This window comes from Apostichopus japonicus, chromosome 23 (assembly GCF_037975245.1).
Source record: "Apostichopus japonicus isolate 1M-3 chromosome 23, ASM3797524v1, whole genome shotgun sequence".
Classification (NCBI taxonomy): domain Eukaryota; kingdom Metazoa; phylum Echinodermata; class Holothuroidea; order Aspidochirotida; family Stichopodidae; genus Apostichopus; species Apostichopus japonicus.
The window spans coordinates 3,369,393-3,394,079 of NC_092583.1; the positions used below are offsets into that span (position 1 = coordinate 3,369,393).

Sequence of the window (24,687 nt, forward strand, 5' to 3'; positions counted from 1 at the left end):
ATAATATTTAATCATTCACTTATCCGTCCATCATCATCGTAATAATAATGATAATAATAATAATAATAACAATAATAATATTAATAAAAATAATAATGATAACCCCCCAACCCCCGTCATACATCATGTACGAAACTTACCTGACCAATCTGAACTAATAGGAACTTGCAGGTTAAATTCTTCCGTGGCTTCTCCAGCCATTTTTTGGGCTCTTTAATCACAATATATATATCCAGTAACGTGAGATGGGCTGTAAAACGAAATGGTTAATCCAACCATAAATGTTTAATTTGATCTCAATCCTCGGTTATATGCTTACGGCTCGATTGGCTAATGCATTGCTAAATCTTGCCTACAACTTGGAAATCTTTATTACTCAGCACCTGCAGTGTAGTAACATCTATAGCGGCCGGTTTACAGTTTTTTTTTCTGCCTCAGATCGGAACAAGATTATTGTTATACGAATAACAAAACTACCACACATGCGTGGGAATAATTATTATACTGGCTGCGATTTGTCTTTTCTTCAGTAAGGTGATTGACGTCACAAACATGTTTGAAGTTTCCCAATGAAATGTGAGGTTGTGATCCCGGTATGAGATGAGGGCCAAATAAATTCTATCTTATAGGAGAGACGTCAAGTTTCATTCGAAAAGAAAATCCAGATTTGAAAGGTTTCTATCTGAAATTTGGTAAACTTGCCAGTATTCCTTTTGATGGTGTCTCCAATGCGAATAAAGTACCTATGTAAAAGGTGATAATCGTACGAGGTCTTGAAAAAAAATATATATGTTTGAATTATTTTGCTAAACAAAAATCCATTTTGAAATCTTGAAACTCAGTCCTCCGGTAGGAGCTTCTAAACTAGTTGTGTGTCAAGTTGACAAAAGGTATCTTTCTGTTATCATTTCTGCATACTTGCCACCAATTGTTGTGATGATAACATTGAAGCCATGACGAGTCAAAGGTCAAGTTATCCGTACGGTAAACTCAAAGAGAATCCGCAAAGATTTATCTTTGATATCACGAACGAGCTTAAACGGTATACAACAGTGATAAGACGGGATAAGAAACAATAAGGTAATGCCAATAATAATAAACAACAAGAGGTCTGAGGCCAAAGACCAAGTCAGAACTTAGATCGAGGGTTTCAAAGTTGGAGTAGATTACAATGGTATATACAGTGGTTATCTGATACATCCAGCCTATGATTGTGAAACAATGCGTACATTAGAACAATGGTGGTAAGCACTCTTAGAAATGGGTAAAACCAATATACTAGATAGGTTAATAGTTGATTGATATCGGTGATGGGTACAGTTGGGTGTACTCAGGGCAGAGGGGGGGGGGTTGCCCCACCCATCGCCAGTGGAGGAATAGTTCATTCGAGGGAGGGAGGGAGGGGGGATGGTTCATTAAGGGGTGTTTAATATTCAGTCGAGGTCAAATGAGACCACACCTCCAGAGTTGCACACTCCCCTTGTTCAACCCACACACAAAAATTTAAAGAGTTTCTCTTTAGCACAACCTTGCGCTTAGATCTAAATTTATTGTCTAAATACGCCTGGGAATGTACCAGTTGATGTCTGTTTGTTTTCTTGGGGGAAGACCCCCAGGCCCCTCGCGGGGGAGACGGGTGCACAATTGTTGGCTGATGTCCATCCTGGGTGAGGGGGGAGGGGGATGGAGGGAGGGTCTGAGATATATTGGTTGGGTAAGGGGGCTAAGTGGCAATATCATTTCCATCATTTTAACTAGTACAAGTCTTAATGTTACCAGTGTATAACACTTTGTTTGCACCTGTTATAAAATGTAAACCATTTGGAATAAAGTCTGAAAAATTAGGGGGAGGGGGAAGGGAATTGGGGCTATGGCCCTACTGAGAGGTAACTTGAATATATTCATGAGTGACCTTGCTGAAGTCATGTATAAACACACAGAACAAAGCCAGCTCATATTGATTTACAAAACATGATTCATAATATTCTGTTCTTCATCGATCCACCTTGCGTTCTAAAGGGAAAGCCTCCGAGTTCAGCTACATTACCTTTCAGGAGGGGGGGGGGGAGGAGGATGGATCCCGATGCCCCTCCATACGCTCTCAAAAATGATGTGAAACAGGTCTCTGTCGTATGTCGTATGTGTGTCGTATAGTTGAGCCACTAAAAATGTATGCGGATTAAAATAAAAGCAAAAACACAAAGGACAATAAGAAAATAAGAACACATTTTGTTGTTGTTTTTTTTTCTTAAAAATCTATTTCTTCTGCTTCACTAAAGTGGACAAACTGTCTCCAGAAAAAAAAAATTAGTGGAGAATAATAACTAGAGAAATATTTACAGTACTGATGCACACTGGAATGTATGGCACAGACAAATAAAATAAGAGAGAGCGAAAAAGGCCATTCTAAAGTGACAAAGAGGTAATTTTGTAAAAAGAATTAACGCTAGATAGATCTAGCTATCAATTCCAGTGGTCCTTCTAGCTTGTGTTATTCCCTACATATGAAATGGTGCAATCTACCCATATATTGTACTAACTGTATACATATATATATAAATACATGAGGTATGTTTTGAGATCTACTAAACACGCTTGGGTATCCAATCACTTTCCAACCATCGGAAAGAATAAAAGGTACCGTTTATGATAACAGTTTATTATAATCATATACAAAATTTATGAAGTACCAAGATAACAGATTTTACAAGAACAATGGGGTATTTGATGTGATTAGGCATTTTTTAGAGGATAACGAAGAAAAGCTCTGAAAGAATTTCATGGGTTGGCATTTATAAGGGAGGTGAAAAGTTTGGCAGGAAATTGCAAATATTTTCCCAACAATTCAAGAAACTCTTTGTAATGACTCAAGTCTTCATGAACTGTGACTGAATACCCAAAAATTACGAAATGACTTTGTTCTTAAAGCAAATATCACGGCTGATCAATAAAACAATTTCACTCCTCGAAATTACTGTACAAGATTTCACAATGGGACACTCCAGCGTGTTTAACAGGGGGGAGCTGTCATACCGGTCCTAACGTGCATTATCCCTACTGTTTAACGATCTCCGAACTGAGAGAAATCGATAGAACTGATACAACAGCCCCCTCGGTTGACTTTAAGCGCGGCTGGAAATCCCCATTCCACAGCAGTGTTTGCCATTAAATATGGTTAATTTTTTGGTGCTACTGGCTACTGAAACCTCATGATAATGCAAAATTTTTACCATAAGAAGTGAATTTTTTTCAAAGGGTGAAAAAGAATTTCTCTTCTTTTTTGTTGTTGTTGAAACAGTCAAATTTGCATTTCTCATGTCATTAAATTATTGATGAAATAGTGACCAAGCCATGAGTTGCACCTAGCTCTCCGATCAATTTTCGATGAAATGATCTAGAAAGATGCCTTAGTCTGATCGTGAGCAATCTTAAATATGAGTAATTTCATACTCCTTGGGTTTGTTTGAAACAAAAATTCGAAAAAAAACTGACAAACTTGAACCGCAACAAGTAACTTTATCACCAGTATCACAAAGATGATAACTAATGCACGTTTTTGCTCTTGGTATCGTCATATCATCCAGTGATTAAGATCATTATCAGGTGATGGGTGGTCATAAACAGTAAAGAGTTTATGAATAGTTTACACAATGAACATAAAGATTAAAGATGGTTATCACCGTTCTGGTCCTGCATCCACCTTGCATTGAATTAATGTGATCATATCCAACTCGAAAAATCCATTCCTATTAGCACGTAGGCCAAACAAGGGTAACAATTTCTTATGATTATGAGATAAACATAAACTATATTAAATCAAGTTTATATATTTCGAAACCATTAAGGTGTAAAATGACAGGTTGCTCGGATGTAAAAGAAAAAGTGCCAAATTTTCAATGCTCTTTGACCATTCTTGAGTAACAAAGTTGAACCATTACCAAGAATACTACACTTTTAATGAGTTCACGAAAATATAAACAGCAATCCTTTGTTCTTTTAGTTCTTGTTGGTCACGATTTATATTTAAACAATGTTACAATAGAAAGACTAAACAATAGACGTTAGTTAATTATTGTCCCACAGCATTTGGTCGCACTGCTTTGCTCTTAAACAATTATTCTAGAATGTATTTGCAGTGTTATGACCCCATCTGTTCTTGTACAGATCATATCTGGGGCTTATTTGCACGCTTAAACTACCCTTAGAACGACTTTGTGGATTTTGTAATGCAGTCGTAGCTCTAATAATCCCTTTGTTTTCATGCTCAACCAGACATCTCAACCTTTATTCTAATTATCACTGAATAATGCAGTGGAGATATTGTAATTAGGAGTTCTTATGAATATTCAAATAAGATGGCAACTGATCAAACTAAGAGACCCAAAGATACTTTTTCACCAAATAAACATTCATTATCGAGTGTTTAATGTCACGTCCATCAACCAGATTTCATCAATGAATAATGCAGTGAGAGATATTGTAATTAGGAGTCTATGAATATTCAAATAAGATTGCAACTGATCAAACTAAGAGACCCAAAGATACTTTTTCACCAAATAAACATTCATTATCGAGTGTTTAATATGTCACGTCCATCATACAGATTTCATCACTGAATAATGCAGTGGGAGATATTGTAATTAGGAGTCTATGAATATTCAAATATGATTGCAACTGATCAAACTAAGAGACCCAAAGATACTCTTTTTCACCAAATAAACATTCAGTATCGAGTGTATAATGATGTCACGTCCATCATACAGATTTCATCTTTGAGAGACCTTTCCATATTGGTCTTAATCACATGCAAAGAGAGAGCAAAATACATATCAAAATTTGGAAAATTATCCTCAATAAAAAAGGGGAAAAAAAGGAGGGTGCTTATGATACATACCAACACACAAATTATAATCAAATTTGTAAAAAATTAGAATCAGAAGTACCTACAAATGTTCCTGCAGATGGACAGAATTTGAGAGATACTGCCCAAGGGATTTTGCTGTATAAAAGGGTAAAAATGTGGACCTCAAAGATTATTAACACATAGCATGATCTATATCAAGACGAAACTGCACACTCAGTCATTGCTGATACACATATATATGCCTTGAGAAAAGAGCTAGGCTAGTAAATTTCCATATAAACTATATGTTAGGCAACGTGTATATCCATGACTTGGCAAACCTGACTACACCTTTTTCAAAATTGGATCCAGTAGAAGTATGAGAAAATAGCAAAGAGAAAAATTATACAGATAAAGAAGTAGTTAATCTCCATTCCAGTGTACAATGTACAACAACAATAACAACAATTTGAACAAATAAATTGAAACCCTAAAAGACTAGCCTTGTCACTATCAAATATTGCTTAAGACAGGGTTAACACCACTTAACACTTTGTGTCATTACCATGTCGAACTCGTCCGTACAAGTTATCGTACACAATATGTTACAACGTATCTCGACATATTTACATCCAAAATAAATTAAGAAGTTGCTTCGGGAAGCAATGAATACAATATTTACACACAGGAGAGACGAAAAAAAAACATAGAGAAAAATTGAAGATTAAAAAAAAAAAATGGTTTCACCTGAAAAGATAACACAAGAAGGAAATAAGAAACACATGTATGTAACAATTAGCACTTGACTGGAAAAATGAAAAAAAAAAACAATTAAGAAAGAATGGCTTGATTGCTACGACAACAAACATTGAAACATAAAAAATACAGGAAAATACTTCAAAATAGCCTCATGAAGAATACTTTTCTAAGTTATTAATGCAAATTTGTACAAGTTGTATTTAAAAAAAAAAAAAAATCAGGAAATTTTCCTTGTTATGCACTAACGAATACCTTTGTTTTTAGTTGGTCCATGAGCTGGACATTTCAAACCACATTACCTTTAACAACAATCAGGCACATAATGTTACATTATAAACCGGGGTTTATTTTGGACAATTGTCCTGAAAAAAAATATATGTATGTGGAGGTGATACCTGTTTTGTTTAAACCCTGACGTCCTTATGAGGTGGACAATTTTTCCGTAAGTCCCAATTATGAACACAGTAGTAATGGACTGTTTTCTTTTGTACACAATTTTTTACAATCAATTTGTGGATTTTTTGCAAAACTTGTTTGTATTTTTTTCAACTTTTTTCTTTTTCTAATTAGAGGACGACGTGGTATCAAATATCATATTCATAGTTCTTCAGGCACTACTTATCATCAAATCTATTAATGACAAAGATACCAAGGACATAGCATTTGTTGATGAAAATAAAATGCTTTTATAACATTTTTCATATACCAGGGTGAGAATAATATCATTAGCAATTTGGGTCAGACATACATTTTACTCAGTTCTTTGCTATGAACAGTTAGCAAAAGTTGGTTTCTTTCAAAAAATTAAATTAAAAAAAAAAAAATCTCAATTAACCCTTTTGCACCTGATACCAACTTTCCATGCAAAGTTGGTTTTAATATTCAGTTCTCAATTAGGTTAGTTTTAGTTCTTGTAAAGTTTCTGCAAAAACAGAACAATATTCTACAAATATCATTTTGCCTATTTTAATAGATAAATAAAAAAAGAAGACCAAACGTAAAAAGGTTAATCTTACTTTAGACTTTGTAAAAATGATAAGAAAAACAGAATTGAAACAGGTCTAAATGTGACACTCTGGAGCAAAACTGGATGAAAGAGGAATTATTATTATTATTATTTCTTTTTTGGGAAGCACAGTCTGAGAACTGATTGTTGTGAGACAGTCTCGGCAGTTAAGTCGCAGGTATTTTCCAAATAACTACAAAACCAACCGTACAAACTGGCAGTGAGATTATTTCATTTTAGAAGAATGAAATCTGGAGAATGAGATCCTCATTCTTTTGTTTTTTTCCATATCACCCTTGCGTCTCTGTTGTTCCGAACACTTAAGACTGTCCAAGTGTGTATTGGTTTTTGTGAGCCACGCAAAAAGTATTTAAAAATTTAAATAAGTGGCCTGTCCACAGAACAGAATCTTATATATCAGATTATCGGATGAAAAGTTAGAAAATTTTGTTCCTTTACTGACAGTACGAAGAGCTTTGAAGCAGGACAAAGTCCAGACAGTATAGAGTGGTATTTGCAATAAGGAAGTCGTCCAGATTGGCTGAGTGAGAAGACGAACAAATGAATATTTTCTTCCCCACAATACTGTTTAGTTATTTGTAATTACCCTAGTCTAAACATTTTTTTTATATTATTTTGTACTAAACTTTGCAATTTTTTTTCATTGCACCTGCATTTCAAAATTTACTTCAAAAGCTTCTAATTAACAAATTGAGCTAACTGATGACAACTTCGTAAGCCACGTTTCTTAATTGAAATAATAAATAATAAGCACAAAATGCAAAAAATAAGCAAGAATTATACAAACACCCTAAAGAAAATGAAATCTTGCAAATTTTCATAAATTTTTTGTGATATCGAATAATGAAGAAGATTTATTTTTCTTCTTTGGTCAGAACTTCTTGGAAAGAACTCTTTTCCTCAATATTTAAGAGTTTTATGATTATGTTTTTAAAAAAACGCTTTTCATTTACGTAATAAATTAAGTGAACAATGAATTGTACAGTATCTTGACTATAACCATTTCCCCTAAAATCAGAACACTTTCAAAAAGCTTAATACAAAATGAATACAGCTGTGTAAATTTAAGAACCACATTTTAGTGTCAACAAATGTAACATTTTTCACTCCAAGCAGGAAAAAAAAAATTGTATTTCTTTAGAAAATATATGGGATGTGAAATTTTCGTATGAATGTTTTGTTTATAAATTAGAATTGATATGAATTGAAGTTAATATCCACAGAGCCAGAGGTAATCTTACATATTCATGACAAAAAATGGATTGATATGATTACAGAGTTGCTTGAACGACTTGGTGTGTCATTTCTGTGGAGTATAGGTACCAGAGAATGTAAAAGTTTAACCAAATTTCTCTCAACGAAATTGGATTTCTCTCATTACGGGTGGAACAAATCTGGAAATTTTTTGGAATATTCTCAAATTGCAGCATTCTTGTCTACTAATATAAACTGCTGTCTGACCATAACAATATTAAATATACCTGATAAATATTTAAAAATTCACAAACATGATTACCATTTTTTTGAAATCAAATTAGTTCATACTGCAGTATAATACCTACAATAATAGTTCCAGCTTTTTTGTGAATCTCTCTGTCACATTTCAACGATTAAGTACAAACATAGTACACATTAAGGTGTTAATTTTTTTTTACCTTTTTTTTTACTTTTTTATATATCAACCCTTTGTTCTAGTCACAGAATTATTAACAAATTTAAAAGAGAGGCTAAGTAGCGCTAAAAATGTCTCTCGCGATTTATGATGTATAAGAATAAACATTTCTTTGGAACGTCTACAAATTGGACAAAAGGTCACTTTTTATTCTTCTACAATTGTGAATTCTTAATAAAGCACACAATTTTTCACACTGTGTTTCAAATTCAATTCTTTTTACAAATATTTTGAACAATTCTATAGTAACATTAAAGGTTGACAGGGAAAAATAGAAAAAATGGTCCATTATTCAAACAACAAAGTCGTCACGTCAGTTGGAAGATGTTTTGGAAAGTACACGGTGCAAAGTAGAAGTTGAAAAAGAAATCACACCTTTCTTTGCCGTATCTGTTCTTGATTTAGCATTATCTGTGGTAGCTGATAGACGAGTTTATAAAGGTATCACATGTTAATGGGAAAACAGTATTTCTGGTTACCTTTGAGAATTATGCAAAATGACCTTTTCAAAGACAACTTTGAAGCATATTGAAGGATTGTTGTTTTATACATAAATAGAAAAAGAAAAAAACTTTGTAATGGGAGAAAATTGCAAAGCTTTTGAAACCAATGTCCAAAGAATTTTTCTGCTTTTACAAAAAGAGATTTGCCAGATATTTTTTTAGTTATTTTGAAGAACTTAATCAGAATAGATTAATCAGTTAGAAAAATTGAAAAGATTCAAATATGATCATTACTTTTGATCTGTTGAGAAATTTAAATATTTTGCGTTTGATGCACAATTTCTGGTATTTAACATAATTATTTAACATAATTCGTCTCACATTACTCTAAACAAGGCCTTTCATTATTCAAATTTTGTCACTATGACTCTGATCGATAAAACCGAAATGCAGAAATCAAATTTCTGCAAAATTCCTCTTTTTTGTCACCATAAATTGGCTAGGCAAGCTAATGCTCTGTGTTGTTGCTTTGGAAATGGATTTTATTTTATTATCATCCAGGATAAAAGGAAAAAAAAACTCATCAATTATTACTGCAAATAACTGAGCACGTCTGAGCCACGAATAAATTTGTTAATTTTAGTAAGAACAGGATGCTATTAGGATTCAAGGACAACAAGCTTGGTCAACTACGATTGGTGAAATGATTTCTTTATCTCTTTCCCTTTCTCTTCGTTTTAAGCAGCTGTTTGATAAGAGAAGGATCTATTATTTATATCCTAATGATGTATTAGCGAGATACAAAAATACTCCCCGGATATTTTAGGGATCAAACATAAACATAAGTTACGACTGACACGCAATAGTGTCATAATAAGACACAAATCTATTAATGTTCGACCCTCATTCTATATTTTGGGAAACTTCGTGATCTGTATGGGATGAATGGGTTTAAGGCTGACAAAATTGTACTGGTTATTGTTTGTTTATTTACAAGTAAGAACATGCTACCACAGATAACAATGCCTGTTCTACTTAGCAAGCAACGTTCTTTCCTTTAAATCAAGGAAGCAAAGTTTAACCAACACAAGACTTCTCTAATGACTAAATCAAAACTCTTTGATAACTCTATGATTCATAATTCCTTGAACTGAATTCTCACAGCCAAGTTTGTTTTCATGAAAAATTGAAGTCTTTAGCTGGTATACAAAATAAACAAACCATCCTGAAGATAGATACATGTTTAATACTACTTTGGTTCAATGATTCAACACAGCCTTCTGTGTTTGACAGCTGCTTCGGGGAGCACACCTACGGTGACTAAACCTCGCTAAAAACGAGCGTTACGACCTGGAATTACGTAAAGTACACAAAAAGATTATTGATAAAGCTGCATGCTATCTCCTTCTAATTATTAATACATTTTCCCCACAAACGTAATAAATATTCATGACTCTACAGAGACACTGTTAAATATTCATGTCTCAACTGCACAATCACGTACCACATCACGATAAATATATACGGAGTCGTGTGTGGCATGTCTCTACATATTCAAATAAATGCAATATTTTTTTTCATTTTTTTCATTATCGCTTTATACCAAAATCACCCCTGCCGATTACCGGTACATACAGAAAAATAAGTATTGCACCTTTCAAACAAACAGAAATAAGTTAGTAGAAAAAAAGGGGGAAAAAAGAGAGAGAAATGGTGATTGAGGATGGTTGTTCTAAAACTAAATGTATACAATGGATCAAAGACTGTTTCTGAGTGGCTAGTTCTATTACTATTGAATATTCATTCATTCTTTCCTGAAGTACAGAAAAAAAAAAGACTCAACATGAGGTAATTTGCAAGTACATTGTGCTTCCATATGACAGAGGAAACAGGAATAAAAGAAAAATACAATAATCAGTCAAATAAAGCACTGCCTTCAATGCTTATTACCCCACCCCCACCCTTCCCCCACCCCAATCCAGACTAAAGACTGGTTCAAAAAGTGGAGTGATTTAGTCAAACAAAATATTAACCGTGCTTAAAAAAAATAAAAATACCCTCTTAGTAGTAAAGTACTGGTAGTAAGTTCTGTTGCCAAACAAGCTTTGCCCTCTTAAAAGTCATATTTCGTTCTAGACCATAATATTTTGGCAGAGTATATTTGAAGGATAGAGCTTCATACCACTTTCGGGTTTCATTGAACACTTGCTAAATGAAATTTCAAGCAGAAATATCTGCACCCTACAGGAAGGGGGAGGGGAGTGGGGCCCACATTCTTCCGAATCCCGACAATGTTCTCACTAGTGATTTTCACATGAGAATGGTGCTACCACAGATGGCACTTTCAACAGAACTGAATATTTGCTCAACTCCCATTCCCCCCCTCCCCTCCAGGAAGCAGGAGTCAGACCACATCACTAATATAGTACCACACAGTCTCCTATAACAAGCTCTACCAACAATAGAGGACCAAAATTTACACTCAACAATTTCAAAATCCTATTAAAACCATGGCTGAGTGAAAAATTATGGCATGTAGAACTGCTCCTCCTAAAAAAATGCTAACTTCAAAATGCTATGCCATTCATAGGACTAAAAAATAAAGGGCTCCTGAATTAGATATTTCTCACATCTGGAGCTGGGATAATGGAAACCTTAATATTTACATAGTGACCTTCTATCATCGGAAATGTCCATTTAATCTAGCCTTCATCGTGTTTGCTATAAGCTGACAAAAACTTCCCCTTGGGGTTTCACCAATCTCATTCATTCGATTAATAGGTATCACTTGGTGAACGTCTCGATCAATGTTGAACATTCAGTGACCATTATACAACTTTCTAGCATATTTGAAAGCTATACCGAAGAACCAGTGAAGTAACGGTGATAAATACTTCTATACTTTGAAAGGAAAAAAAAAAAATCGTAAAAACGTTTCCCTCGGTCAAACAATTTTTCTTTCTTGACAATCCCTTTGCTTTTTCCTAGTCTTTTTCCAAAACATTCTTGAAAGTGTTTATGACTTACATGATCGACTTTAAAAAAGGCCTTAAAACTGATGTCATAATGACATCACGATAAATGGATGAATGGTTTTGTTTTTAGGAGTGAATATCATATAATTACTCACTATGATGAATACGAAATAGCAGCATACGAAAATAATTTTCAATATGAAAATATTTGATCTTCTTTTCCTTCACCAAGTTTCTCTCTTTGCCTAATTAAAAAGTGGCAATTTTTTACAAACACAAGTTTTAAAATCCCCATTGAAGTACACAAAATACAAAGTGAAGTATCGCGCAAATGTCACACTCTCGTTTTAACTTGTTCAACATGACAATAAAGATTTTCCTCAATCGTAAAATGGTACATATTTTTGATCTCTTGGTCTCTTCAATTTAAATATTCCAACTCCCTCTGAGAAACGCACAAATTAGTCATTCAGATTGACCTAACTATAAATAAGCCTGATTGATGTCTATGTCTGAGTTACGTCATAATGCAATACCCGATGCCCCCCTGGGCATTACTGTTAGAGGCATAACTGTGCCTCAGCCATGCGAGGGGGGCACAGCGGTTATTTATTTTGAAAGGGACACGCTTTGGGTAGGAAATATTGCACATGACCTTTAGATGGGAACACCCGTGCATTACTTTGAAAGAGGCACACTGGGTATTATATCGAAAGGTGAATGCTGGGTGTAATCTTGGGAAGGGCACACTATGTGTTACCCATTGTTGGGGGGGGGGGGGGTGAATGCTAGGCATTCAGCTGAGTTGTGAACACTAAAAAAAAATTAGTTGTGTGGGGGTGGAGGGATATACTCTGTATACTTAAAATAGGGCATAATGGACATAACCTTGAGAGGGGCACATTTGGGCACCACCTTAAAAGGGGGGGGCACATGGAACATCACCAGAGGGAGAGAAACAACACCTACTGTCACTCCATAACAACACTACATATTTTAGCACACCATATCACCGACCGCAACTCGTAACGGCTCAACTCGAACGCCGTGTTTGGTAAGATATACAGTTGACATAGGCAAGACAGGTTAAAAAAAAAAATTGAATCACAGACTTAACAACCACAAAACAGCCATGGGAAAGGCAATAATTTGAATACCTGAATTGTGTCAAGAAGTGTCAAAACACTTGGCTCTTTTTTTTTATTCTTTTCTGGATTTTTTAGATTGGTCCTTCCCGTTTTAAGGTATTGGTCGATTGTCACTGTCATCGTCGTCTCGGGCAGATGCTTCGACTAGGTGAGTAACTCGTTCACGTAGTCAAACAGCCGATCATCCGTCTGGTCCTTTGGGAATTTCTTGGCGAGGGAATCCTGGTGTATTCGAAATGAGATGATAAAAACGCCTTAAGAGAGGGAAGTGAGTCTACTTTTGTCATCATTCTTCGTACAGGAGCAGCTAACTGAACGACTCCCTTATGTGATGCACAGCTCTTCCTCACCTCCCCTTGCCCCTCCCCCAACCCCCCTGCCCCTCCCCCAACCTTCCTGCCCCACCCCCAACCATCAGTCAAGGAGTACCAGATCAAACCATTCTGATTAACCTATGTGACAGAAAGGCCTATGTCAAACAGCTTGATGATATTTCAAAGCACGATCAAACCTTAGGAAAATATTCCTAAAATTTTACACAGTTTCCAAAAAAACAGAATTTTATACAATAATTATCACCACCATCGAATGTCCAAACAAAGTTTCTTTGTAAGCTCCTTCAAGTGTTTATTACATGAAAAAAAACCAAACAGCAACATACCTTCAGTTTTGACAGGAATGTTTCTTCTGAGTGCCAATTTTCTTGAAAATAAACCATATCCGGAGTATTTCTATAAAACTCCACCAGCGATTTCTGCAACAGAAAACAAAGAAAGCCAATGATTTAATTAGCAGAAAATGCATTCGATCTTCAGTATTGGTGGGAACGGGGTACACCAGAACCCTGGGGACCGTCTGGAAAAATTTACTACCCGATCCAAGCCGCTACTAAATGGTCCAGAAATTTGTCTGAGATCAGTGTCATCATTACCCATTTTCAGTTACATTCTTAAGAGATGGAAGGGAGGAACAAAGTCACGTTTATTCTTCCGTAATTTCATCATTCTGTGATATTCCCTACTATTTTGATGTGGGTCAGTCTAAAATTTGGTGAAAATTGGTTACTATTCCGAGCCGAGAAAGTTTCGATCGACTACGTGTTTTTTAACTTTTAAATGTGTATTGTATAGCCTAAGCAATCTCACTGCACTGTGTACTTGCACACTTTCAATGCAACAGAACTTGACCCTTGTTCTCTTGAGCGGCTCTTAAGTTGCCCACCCCCCCTCCCCCCCCCCCCATGTCGAATTGAGTGGAACGGTGCAAAAAAAGTTTAACAGAATTTGAACTGAATTAAATGTTCCATTTCATTTGGTAACAAGCTAGGCCTTAACCTGTTTCGGCTTTGCGAGTAATTACTAATTAGTTAACATAACCGCGACGGTCTTACCAATTCGACAAGAACGTCTTGCGTCAGAAACATATCTTGTTGACAGCTGTAGCTCATATTCACAGGCATCCCATAATGCTTCTCTGGATCCTATTATTTGAGAGAACCCCAAAAAAAAGGGAAATTATTTTTACAATTCAGAATCAAATGGCGGATTTCTTTGTTTGAAATTTTTCATTCCTTGATAGTTTAACAAATCTGGTTACTTAAACATAAAATTTTTAAATTTTGCTTTTTAAATTTTTTTTATCCATTTCCCTTTCCCCACAATTCCAGATGTGTAATATCACATTGGGTTAGCAGCATACTATTAATCTGTGAGACTTGCCCTTTTGAGAGATTTATCGCTCAAATGCATATATCATTTTCCATTTTCCATTTTGTCACTGAATTTTTAGCGTCATACTTGTCCATTGACTACCATCGCAGACACTGTGACACTCATATTAAAAAGGAAAAAACAATTCCACACCGTCAGTTGAAAAACCCCATCTCACTTTCTTGTTCCTAACTCCATCTACGGTGGATAGAATGTAACCTATTTTGACTGTAGGTGGTGATCTGTGATATCATAAATATTCATGAAAAGATTTTACTTTCTCAATAGAATTGTCTGTTCCATTTATCCTTGAAACTTGATACTTTTGGCATTTTGACTTAGCTGTCAAGGATCTCTGAATTAAGAATTTTATCAAAATTCAACTGTATGGTTGAAATATTATTTGCCTCTGTGAAGTTATGAGTGAAATATACACCTACTAGGAATCATGGAATTTTGTCCATAACCTCTTAATAACTGGTAAACATTTACATCACGTTTGAGGGGCACAAAATGTTAATCCTTGAACAACGTAACCTGTAAGTTTCCAAAACCAAATGGCTTAAAATAATGACATAGCTCTGTTAGATAGCGAGGTATCCAATTATGTGTGAACTGAAAAAGGTTTTGTCAATAAAATATGGAAAATTACAAAACAACACAAAAAAACGCAATTTTACAAGAATAATTGAACTATAAACAAACCGTGACTTCTGGAGAAGGCATTACCCAGAACGACCTCATGGTCGATTCTTTGACAGCACGCTGTAAGTTATAAGGATCTGTATGGAGACGAAGAAAAGTGTTCAAATAGATATTTAGTTAGAAGCTGACGTACATCAAAATTCTCAAGCAAACTGCATAATGGAATGACATCACTGGTTATATATATAATGCACAAAATGTGCAACATAAGTATAACATACACAATTTGTATATCGACTACATGTTAATAACAAGCAATTGCCTTTTGATGTATTTCCCTTATACTAGACACAGTGCAGATCAACGATACATGCAATTCAGCTACATATAGCAATATTGGCAAGAAACGGCTGGTATGTTTGTCAAATATATCATAAACTACACATGAAGCAGATATGGAATACACACAATTTGGACACATTCTGCATAAAATGGCACGATACGGCTGGTATGTATGAACACATTTCATATAATACCTACACAATACAAATATCTAATACACACAATCTGGATACAAACTGCATATAATGGCAAGAAACAGCTGGTATGTATTATACATATTTCACTTAAGATATACCCACAACACAGATACATTATACACACAATCTGGATACATACTGCAAATAATGGCAATACATGGCTGGTATGTATTATACACATTTCACATAAGACATACACATAATACAGATATATGTAAAGCCCGGGTCACATCTGCGCGATTCAACGCGCGATTCAACTCGCAATACAATTGAAGGTTGAATCGCGTGGTTACACACGGGTATCAACTTGTTGCGCAATAAAAGTTGCGCCGTCGATTTGGGTTGATTTGCAATAGAGCAATGTCCTAATCAGTGCAACTTCTCAGAAGCAACTTATAATATTAGCTGAGAATTAAAAGTTAAGTCTAAAATGCAGAAGATAATTTTCTCATATTAATATTAGCTGCCATTTCGCAATTGTTTTCACGATCGATTCTGTAGTTGTTTGAACAGTCGCGCGTACTATGTGACCACAAAGTTGATTTCGAAGTTGAATCGAAAATCGCGTGATTTTAGTTGCGAGTTGAATCGCGTGTTGAATCGTGCAGATGTGACCCGGGCTTAATACACACAATCTGGATACATACTGCAAATAATGGCAAGACATGGCTGGTGTGTATTATACACATTACACATAAGACATACACATAAGACATACCCTCAACACAGATAAGTATTACACATAAGCTGGATACATACTGCAAATAATGGCAAGATTTATACACATTACACATAAGACATACACATAACACATACACATAATACATACACACAACACAGATACATAATACACACAATCTAAATACATACTGCATATAATGGCAAGACATGGCTGGTATGTATTTCCTTCTCCTTTCATGCGGACTTGATAGTCCATCTGAGAGTCGATATCTTGGATCGTGGGATGCGCCGCTGTACAGGGGTGGCTGTGGTACCAGCCTACAAGCTGTAGTCCACGGAGGGCAATAGATTGCTGAATCTGTAGGGTAAAACACAAAATTCATCTCCTTTTTTACAGCCAGAATGTCATATTTCCAAGAAAATCGTAACAATGTTAACAAATTTTTTCCATACAATTAAGATTCTCTTTGGTTGCAAATGCAGACTACCAAGTGTGCAAACTCTTGCAAGTTCGTTATCATTTGTGGACATCAAAGTTACTCACACATGAGGGACTTTCAAACTTGTCCTGTACTCTTATATCATATAAAAAATTTTTTTTTTAAGTCTACGTCTTGCATCGAGGCTTGTGAAAACTCTGTAGGTAACATTCTTCACCGGCAAAAGAAATATAACATCAACCAAAACATAATCTGTTAACTTTAGGTTGACACCAAACTGACAACAGGAATCACAAAATTAATTAGAGAATTTTGTATACTGGATTCAAATGTTGTAAATCACAAACGACTGCAATGATATGGTCGGGGGGGAAATATTTGGAATAGATTTAGGTTTGAGGGGGGGAGCTGTCCAAAGACTGAATCGCAATAAGAAACGTAGCAATGATAAGCAAGGTATAGCACTAACGTCACTGTTGAATATCTTTCAGCAGCAAGGTTTGAAAGAAGAGAAACCAAACGGTTTTGGCGATGTGTAATGTATCTTACCTCTCCTTCTACTTTCTTGGCTCCTTCCTTATCTTCCAACCTACACTTACAGGGATAGGCTTGTAACACAGACATATCTGGGGAGAGAACGGATTGCAGAGGTTGGTACAAACGTCTTGGAAACAAATAACGGGTGACTTCGAATCGGGGAGATATCCAGCCATACCATTCATTTATATAATATTTTCTAGACAAATATTTCCACTGAAGTTTTGGGGAAGTTTGGGGAGGGGAGGATGGATTGAATATGATTAGGGGTGGAAGCTGGAACTATTCTTTGGGCCCACTTCATCCTGTCAGTGGTTCCGTTAATACATTGGTCACAGTTAAACCAGTATGTTTTTAAGTTCTTCTTTCTGCAGGGCTTGACTGAATTTTTTTTTGTACCTTTACAACCACTTTCCGATGGTCATCCCTCACTTTTCAACCAAAATAATGAATACTACATCATTCCCTGCAAGAAGGAACAAGCAATAGGTACTAAGGGTGCATCATCTTTTCCTGTCCACTTTCATGCTGGAAAAAACAATTAAAGCACATTTCAGCAACCAAATGTATCAAATATAGCTAAATGTCCTGGCAACATAAAAAGAATACAGTTTCTTTGACTACCATGGCAACCCCAAGTTAACAGAGCTTTTACTGAAAGCCCTGGCAACCAAACATTATTCAAAGAAATGAGTGGCCTACCATTTCAAGGGGTATTCTGGTAGCTAAAGCTGATTGATTGATAAAAATGCAATTTTTAAATTTGTTTTCAATATATTTATAACTATTATTATTATTTTTTTTTATTGCATCTATACCTATGTAACCTTTGTATGGCAAAGATATGAATTTCTAAAATTTGGTTCAATAATGTGAATGTTTCTGGCAACGACAGAGTGATTGATGTAATCTTTGCAAATTCAATTCTAAAAAATGCTTTTTATATTTCTGTATCATATTTAACTCACTTATTCACAGAGGAAAAATGGTATTTTTTTTGGACAAAACAGTTATATTTTGATGAAATTCTAAATACAGAGAGCCCTAACCGCTTAGCAGACATTTCCAAAATGTATTAGATCTCAAGGATAGATCAATAAGAAGATTATAACAGAAAAGTCAAGCTTTGGAAGAAGATTTGCCAGTGATGAGATCACATACCATCTAACTGTGATCCATTCCGGGAGAAAAATCGAGGTTTAAGCCAGTTAAACGTAAGTTCCATTTCAATCAACCATTATCTTGAGTAAGGGACGAGATGTTGAGATGGGGTTTTCAAACTTACAGAGTCGAATATTTTTCTTTATTCCATATAAATGTCACATTTTCAGCCACTGGAAAATCCCTCTAAATGCTACAGAATTATTAATTACTTGTGCTGGGGTACATCATCTACCATAAACCAAACAAAATCTCTGGCTTTGGCAGAAAACTTACGTTGAGAGGTGGGGTCCCACTTTCCTGCTAGGTAGCCCACGACTTCACTAGTCGTTAAATGACAGTGGAAATCCTGCAAATAGGACAGAAATTAAATATTCTTTAGGCACTTGGCGTTTGCAATTGCCTTAAATGTCGAGAACTCATATCTACAAGTTTGATCTGAAATCAATATAATCAACTAGAAACAAGCAATTTTTTTTCTTTTAATAAAACTTTTTTTTTTTCTAGGTGATTCTAACTTCCGTTGATGTGCACAAGGTATATGAAATAAAGATGCTAATACTGACAACAGAATGGATTTCCCTTAAAGGATGACTCCAGGCAGATTTTAGTCTTGAAATGTCACAGTCCAAGCAGAATATAACTTTGAGGGATAGTGATTATTCTATCCATAGCTATTCCGGTCTTTGAGTAATTCACTTTTAAAATGTATTAAATCTGTGGAAGCTCCTTTAAGGATTAATCGATGCCAACAAATTTTCCGTAATGTCTTATTGAATGTTTTCCCTTAGCAAAACAATGAAAATATATCCCATTTTCGTCTAACAGCATCGTTATTGCTCTGATGTTGGTGATTAAAGCAACAGATGTTTCGTACCTTAACTACCGTTTAACATCCCTTTAATTGCTTCCTCTTACCAAAATAATTCATAGCAGTGGTCTAAGATGTCTAATACCTGACATCTAAACAACATTTTCCATACACCCACACCAACCAATATATAGCAGAATTGAAAACAAAGATAAGTATATCAATAAATAAATATGAAAAATAAATAATACTTACTAACTAGCTATTTAAAAAAAATAAAACAATTAAAAAAAATAAAATAAAATAAAATTAATTAATTAAAAAATAAAATAAAAAAGGAACAAACTGAATGACACCCACTATTAAAAGGAGACTGTTTGAAGTCACAGAGATCGTAAATGGTTGCATTTTGCCCAAAGATTTGAAAGACTTGCACTCAACCAAGGTAGATGAAGGGCTGTAAAAACAAACATAAAAAAGTCATTAAAATTAATGAATTGATTAATTAGGAGATATTAATTAATATGCTGATTACACATTCTATTTAAAATGCGACAAGAGTTTTCTAACTTAAATAATCCAATTTATTTTCACACATGCACACAAATATCAGTCCACAGTGATTACAGGTTCTTATGTGCAATAATTACATAGACACATATATGCATACATACATGCATATGCACATACAAACAAACACACACTTACATATAGGACCTTCTACTTACATGTCCTGAGAACGTTTTCCTAGACTGGAATACTGTTCCACTTTCTTGACGGGGAATATACTACTTAATACATTTCCTGAGTGAGATTTGCATAGACCTAGGAATACAAATCAAAATTTAAAACAAATAAATAATAATTAGATAAAAATTGTATTAATATAGAAATATAAAAGACAGGTTTATAATTATTCTGCATTTACAACTTTTCATTTATATTAATGACCAAAGAGGGATATGGTATTTGAACATTTGAGGAAACTTCTTGTAACTTAGCAACAGACTTGTTGTGAGTCTGTTCTCAAAACCAAACCAACCTACTGTTAGAACTAAAGCATAGGGGGGGGGACATCATTAATGTACACAGTGGTTAAAGCCTTTACACAATAAATCATTATGTCATAACTTTGTGATGGCTTTATGACTTGACAAGTGGCTAAAACTTTCATAGTTCTTTGGTTATGTCCTTAGATAGGTAACAAAAAAAAGGGACACACTTTCATGGCCTCAAATCAACAATTTTTTTAAAAATTGCTGAGGATAAATGGTGTTAACTGTCATTGAGGAAATGCTTATTTGTTCCTAGGAAATAAAAAGAGAGCATGTTTTGGGTGAGTTTTTAGAAGTTGTTAAGAACAATGGATTATTACATTTTTATTAAGGCCTGCACTGATGAACTTATCACCATGTTATCGTCAGTTTAACCTTAAAAGAACATTCCAAAGATTTAAAGAATTGTTTTAAAGGTGAATAACTTGAAAATTGGGATAGACTACAGAAACATTTATTTTTTCTCTTTCTCCTTTTAAGACACATCAAGACAAAAATAATGTGTAAAGTTCTCCTTTAACAAAATAAAATTTAAAAGATTAGGTATACAAAAACATCTGAACCACTTTGCTCCCCCACCCCCCCTCTTTATCCCTTCCCCGGGACCTTACAGATTCCTGACCCTAAAATTACCTTCGTTTTCCTTGTTCTCTTTCTCTTCATCGTTATCCTCCTTTTCTTTGTCTTCTTCTAAATTTCTGCTCAAAAACAATGAAAAAAGGTTTAAATGTCATTCACGATACAGTGATATTTATATTTTTCGCTGAAACAAAACTAAAATTTAAAGCGTGGGATTAGTTTCGGAAAATTCTTTTTTAAGAAAAAAGGTGCAAAGGATTCATAAGTCGGATAATACGACTGCTGGAAAAGAGCCTGGCAGATTGACAACTTTCGGGATTGGTCTGCGTCAAATAAATTTGATATCTTAGTGATGATTTTTCAGGGATATTACTAAAGCAAATGCAAAACTTTTACAGACACAGCTTTTGTCATATAGTAGCACCTTTAATTATGACAACTACAATAAACAAAGTCCAAAATTTTGGTTCAACTTGAATAACAAACTTACTTGAAATTTTCCTTGATGAAATCAGACGTGGGAGGGTTTGGTTTCTCTGTTTCGTCATCTTCGCTACCGTAATCGCTTCCTGATTCTCCATCGCCGTGACCGTTTCTAAGACCCTGTCGAAGAAGGAAGACAATGAAATGTAGCTAGAAAATAAGAGGGTGGGTGGGGTGGGGGAACACCTTGAAAGAATATTAACCAGAATGCAAAAATGCAATGTGGTTTCGATGATGTAACATGAGCAGTTTTCTTCATGAATCTGAGGTAATATATAGTGAGGGTGTACATGTTTACAAGGTTTTCACAATTTGACCCCTGGTGACCCCAAATGACCTTTGCCCTCCACCAAAAACAATTAAAAAGTGAAAATTTATATTTGACAGATTAAAGAGGAGCAACATATTCTGAGCATCCTGGTAAAACTTGCATCGCTTTCGTGACGACTTAACATTTAAAGTTGGCACACTTGGCAGCAAAAGTGGACTTGGAGCAAACAGGTGTGATGTCATTGAAGCTCGGTAACCAACTTGTTGTCAGTGTGCTGCAACTTCAAGTTTGATTCAGTTTTAATTATTAATGTAGGAATTTACTTGCAGATTTCTTTTGTCATCGGTCAAATAATAAATTCCCTCTCGACTATCCTTCGAAAAGCAGACTGACGAGAAAATATTTTGCAAGCTATCCATATCTTTCATTTATTTGATCAAGTACTACAAGATTGTTACAAATTTCAAAGCTTAATGTGTAACAGTACAGGTATAAGCAGGGCTCAGATTAAAGGTTGAGAGGGGGGCAAGGATATTTTACGTACTATAGTGAAAATAGTTATGTTTTTAACAATTTACCATTTTATTAAGGTTCAGTTTACAAAACCATCTTGACTTGACCAAATCCAATTTCTGTCCTTTGTACTTGACCTGTCAAAGAGAAAAAACGAAATTATTTTGACGAACAAATTTTTGAAAATGGTATTAATCATGTTTAATTAATTAGACAAAACTGAGACAGGTAATCAAGGGGACTAAGGAGTTGAGTAAACATTACGGAATCTGGACATGGAACGACTCCTTTCAGTAAAGCATAATATATTTCCTCATAGAAGCCCTTTTTTTTGCCTTTCCAAATCTTTTTGCTAAAAGCGAGAAATTCATACTTACTGAAGACCAACCACACCCAGATCTTTTATGAGGGTTGACTAATTTCTTTATATGAATAGCCCAAGAGCTAGGGGAGTTGAAAATCATGTTCTCTTCTGTCCAACGGATCCGTCCGTCATCGAGCAAGTCTGCGTTGAACTTTTGACCCTATGCAAATTAGCAAAAAGATCAAAATGTCATATAATATATCAGAAATGATGAATTGATTGCTATCTTTAAGAAAAATGTCAAAGAGACCATTTCAAGAAATCTTTATGTACACAAATTGTTAAAATTTCCAAAAGGAGCAATCCGCTTTCTCCCAACCCCCCCTCCCCCAACAATAAAGAAAAAACAGAAAAGAAAAGAGAGGCAAAGCTATGTTTTGAAAGACAAATTAATAATCACTTGTGCCGCCTTCCCTCTCGAAATGAATAAAATGAAGATTTAGGGGGTTTTGTCACTGGGAATATAAACTTGACAATGAGGTTGTGCCACTCAAAAAATTTGCCATACTGCTATTCTTCTTTCAAATTATTTGCATTGAGGGGATCCTATTGTTTATACTGTAAGTCCTAGTTACATAATCACTCTATCATTTACGCATCATTTGTACCCATCTTAAAATCTTCAACGTGTGAATGATATCATAATGAATGTACAATAAACTAATTATTTAACATTTTTAAACATATATACATGTTCAGTGGATATGATTCCCCCACAAACCTGATTTTGATGTGTAATATTTTATACTTTTTGCACATCGGTAACTAGTTGTCAACTCTTTACACGGTGTCAATAATTGGACAAATTAAACTTGATTACATGTGCTTGTGCCACAGGGAAAAGCTAACAGTTAAATATAAACATTAATACATCAATTTTAAGGTAGAAAAACACAAAGTAAACTTACAGTAAAGAAAGCTCTAATCCTACAAAGAACAGCTTCACATCACACTATAGTTATGCCCAAAGTTCAAACACATTGTTAATATCTGATAATTTTAATTATCTAATTTAATGCTTACCAAATAATCGATGGAAAGAACGCCCTCTCCTGCTTCCACAATTCCATCTTCCATCAACATTCTGAGAGTCACACCTCTGCCGGTCAGGAACTGACTCCTCTTTCGCCGTGGACTAGAGGGTGATGACTCGACACTCTCTGCATCAGAATTGGTATCATCCTCCTTCATTACAGCCTCCACTCGATCTAACATGACAAAAATTTGGGAAGAAAAAAATTAAATCATGAGAAAAGTCTAACAAACCATATCTGAAGGTTGCATAGGGAGCTACCAGTCCTAACAACGAACATTTAGTAAGGCTACAGTGCAGTCCAACTCCAAGGCCTTACTTTAGCCAGGGTCCTAGCACAAATTTAACTTCACTACATTCATGTTTGTTTAGTCTAAGCTTAGAAATAAATATGGATACTATGCTCTGCTTTTTGAAAACTATGGGGAAAATATTGTTATCAAACAGCAGTTGGTGGTAACGTCATACTAGATAAGCTTTACATTGTGTGATACATTATCAGTTTCGGAAATTAAGCGCTACACTCGCGCCTAACATGCATACTATGTGTATCCAATGGTCCTAATGTTAAAAACCTCTTGTAAGGTTTATCCGTGATAACCCTTTAAGTTACCCCTGAATAATATAAACATTATGAGATGAAAACAATCTTTTACTGATAATTACCCATTATGTTGCCAAACTCCTCAAGTTGTCGGACTTGTGATTATTCCAAACAAAGAAAGAGATCTGTTCATTTCACTCTGACTCAGGAATGACTACCACAATGCCTTTGTTTTGGATCGCGAAAGCAAATGGTTGCGTCTGATTAAAGGTAGCAGAAATACTCGAGTATTGCTTTTTTTGAACGAATAAAGTTGTTAAGTATATCATATCCCTGATAAAATAATAAGTTTGATAATTTGATATATTTGGGTTTTGCAGTAAAATTAAATGGCAAGCTGACATACTCTGATAAACATGAATACACATTACACCCCTTTTAAATATCGTCTAACC

General features: G+C 34.9%; 2 protein-coding genes across 2 annotated transcripts in view; both read right to left on the reverse strand.

Moving 5' to 3' along the window:
* LOC139964452 (uncharacterized) overlaps window positions 1-864 on the reverse strand; it is a 60,527-nt gene extending 59,663 nt beyond the window's left edge. Inside the window, exon 1 of the mRNA XM_071966017.1 lies at window positions 141-864. Within this exon, the coding sequence (XP_071822118.1) occupies window positions 141-201 (61 nt within the window). The 5' untranslated portion in view covers window positions 202-864. The remainder of the gene's footprint in view (window positions 1-140) is intronic.
* Window positions 865-4,487: 3,623 nt separating this feature from the next.
* On the reverse strand, window positions 4,488-24,495 carry LOC139965023 (MPN domain-containing protein-like). Its single transcript, XM_071967182.1, has 15 exons — window positions 24,355-24,495; window positions 23,679-23,863; window positions 22,669-22,815; window positions 22,357-22,428; window positions 21,515-21,627; window positions 21,079-21,143; window positions 20,119-20,215; window positions 19,751-19,847; window positions 18,856-18,928; window positions 17,431-17,507; window positions 16,631-16,799; window positions 15,282-15,358; window positions 14,258-14,347; window positions 13,529-13,621; window positions 4,488-13,089 (listed from the first exon to the last, which is right to left on the reverse strand). The coding sequence occupies exons 1-15, from the start codon at window positions 24,356-24,358 to the stop codon at window positions 13,012-13,014; spliced, it is 1,437 nt and encodes a 478-aa protein (XP_071823283.1). The 5' UTR covers window positions 24,359-24,495; the 3' UTR covers window positions 4,488-13,011.
* Window positions 24,496-24,687: the final 192 nt, after the last annotated feature.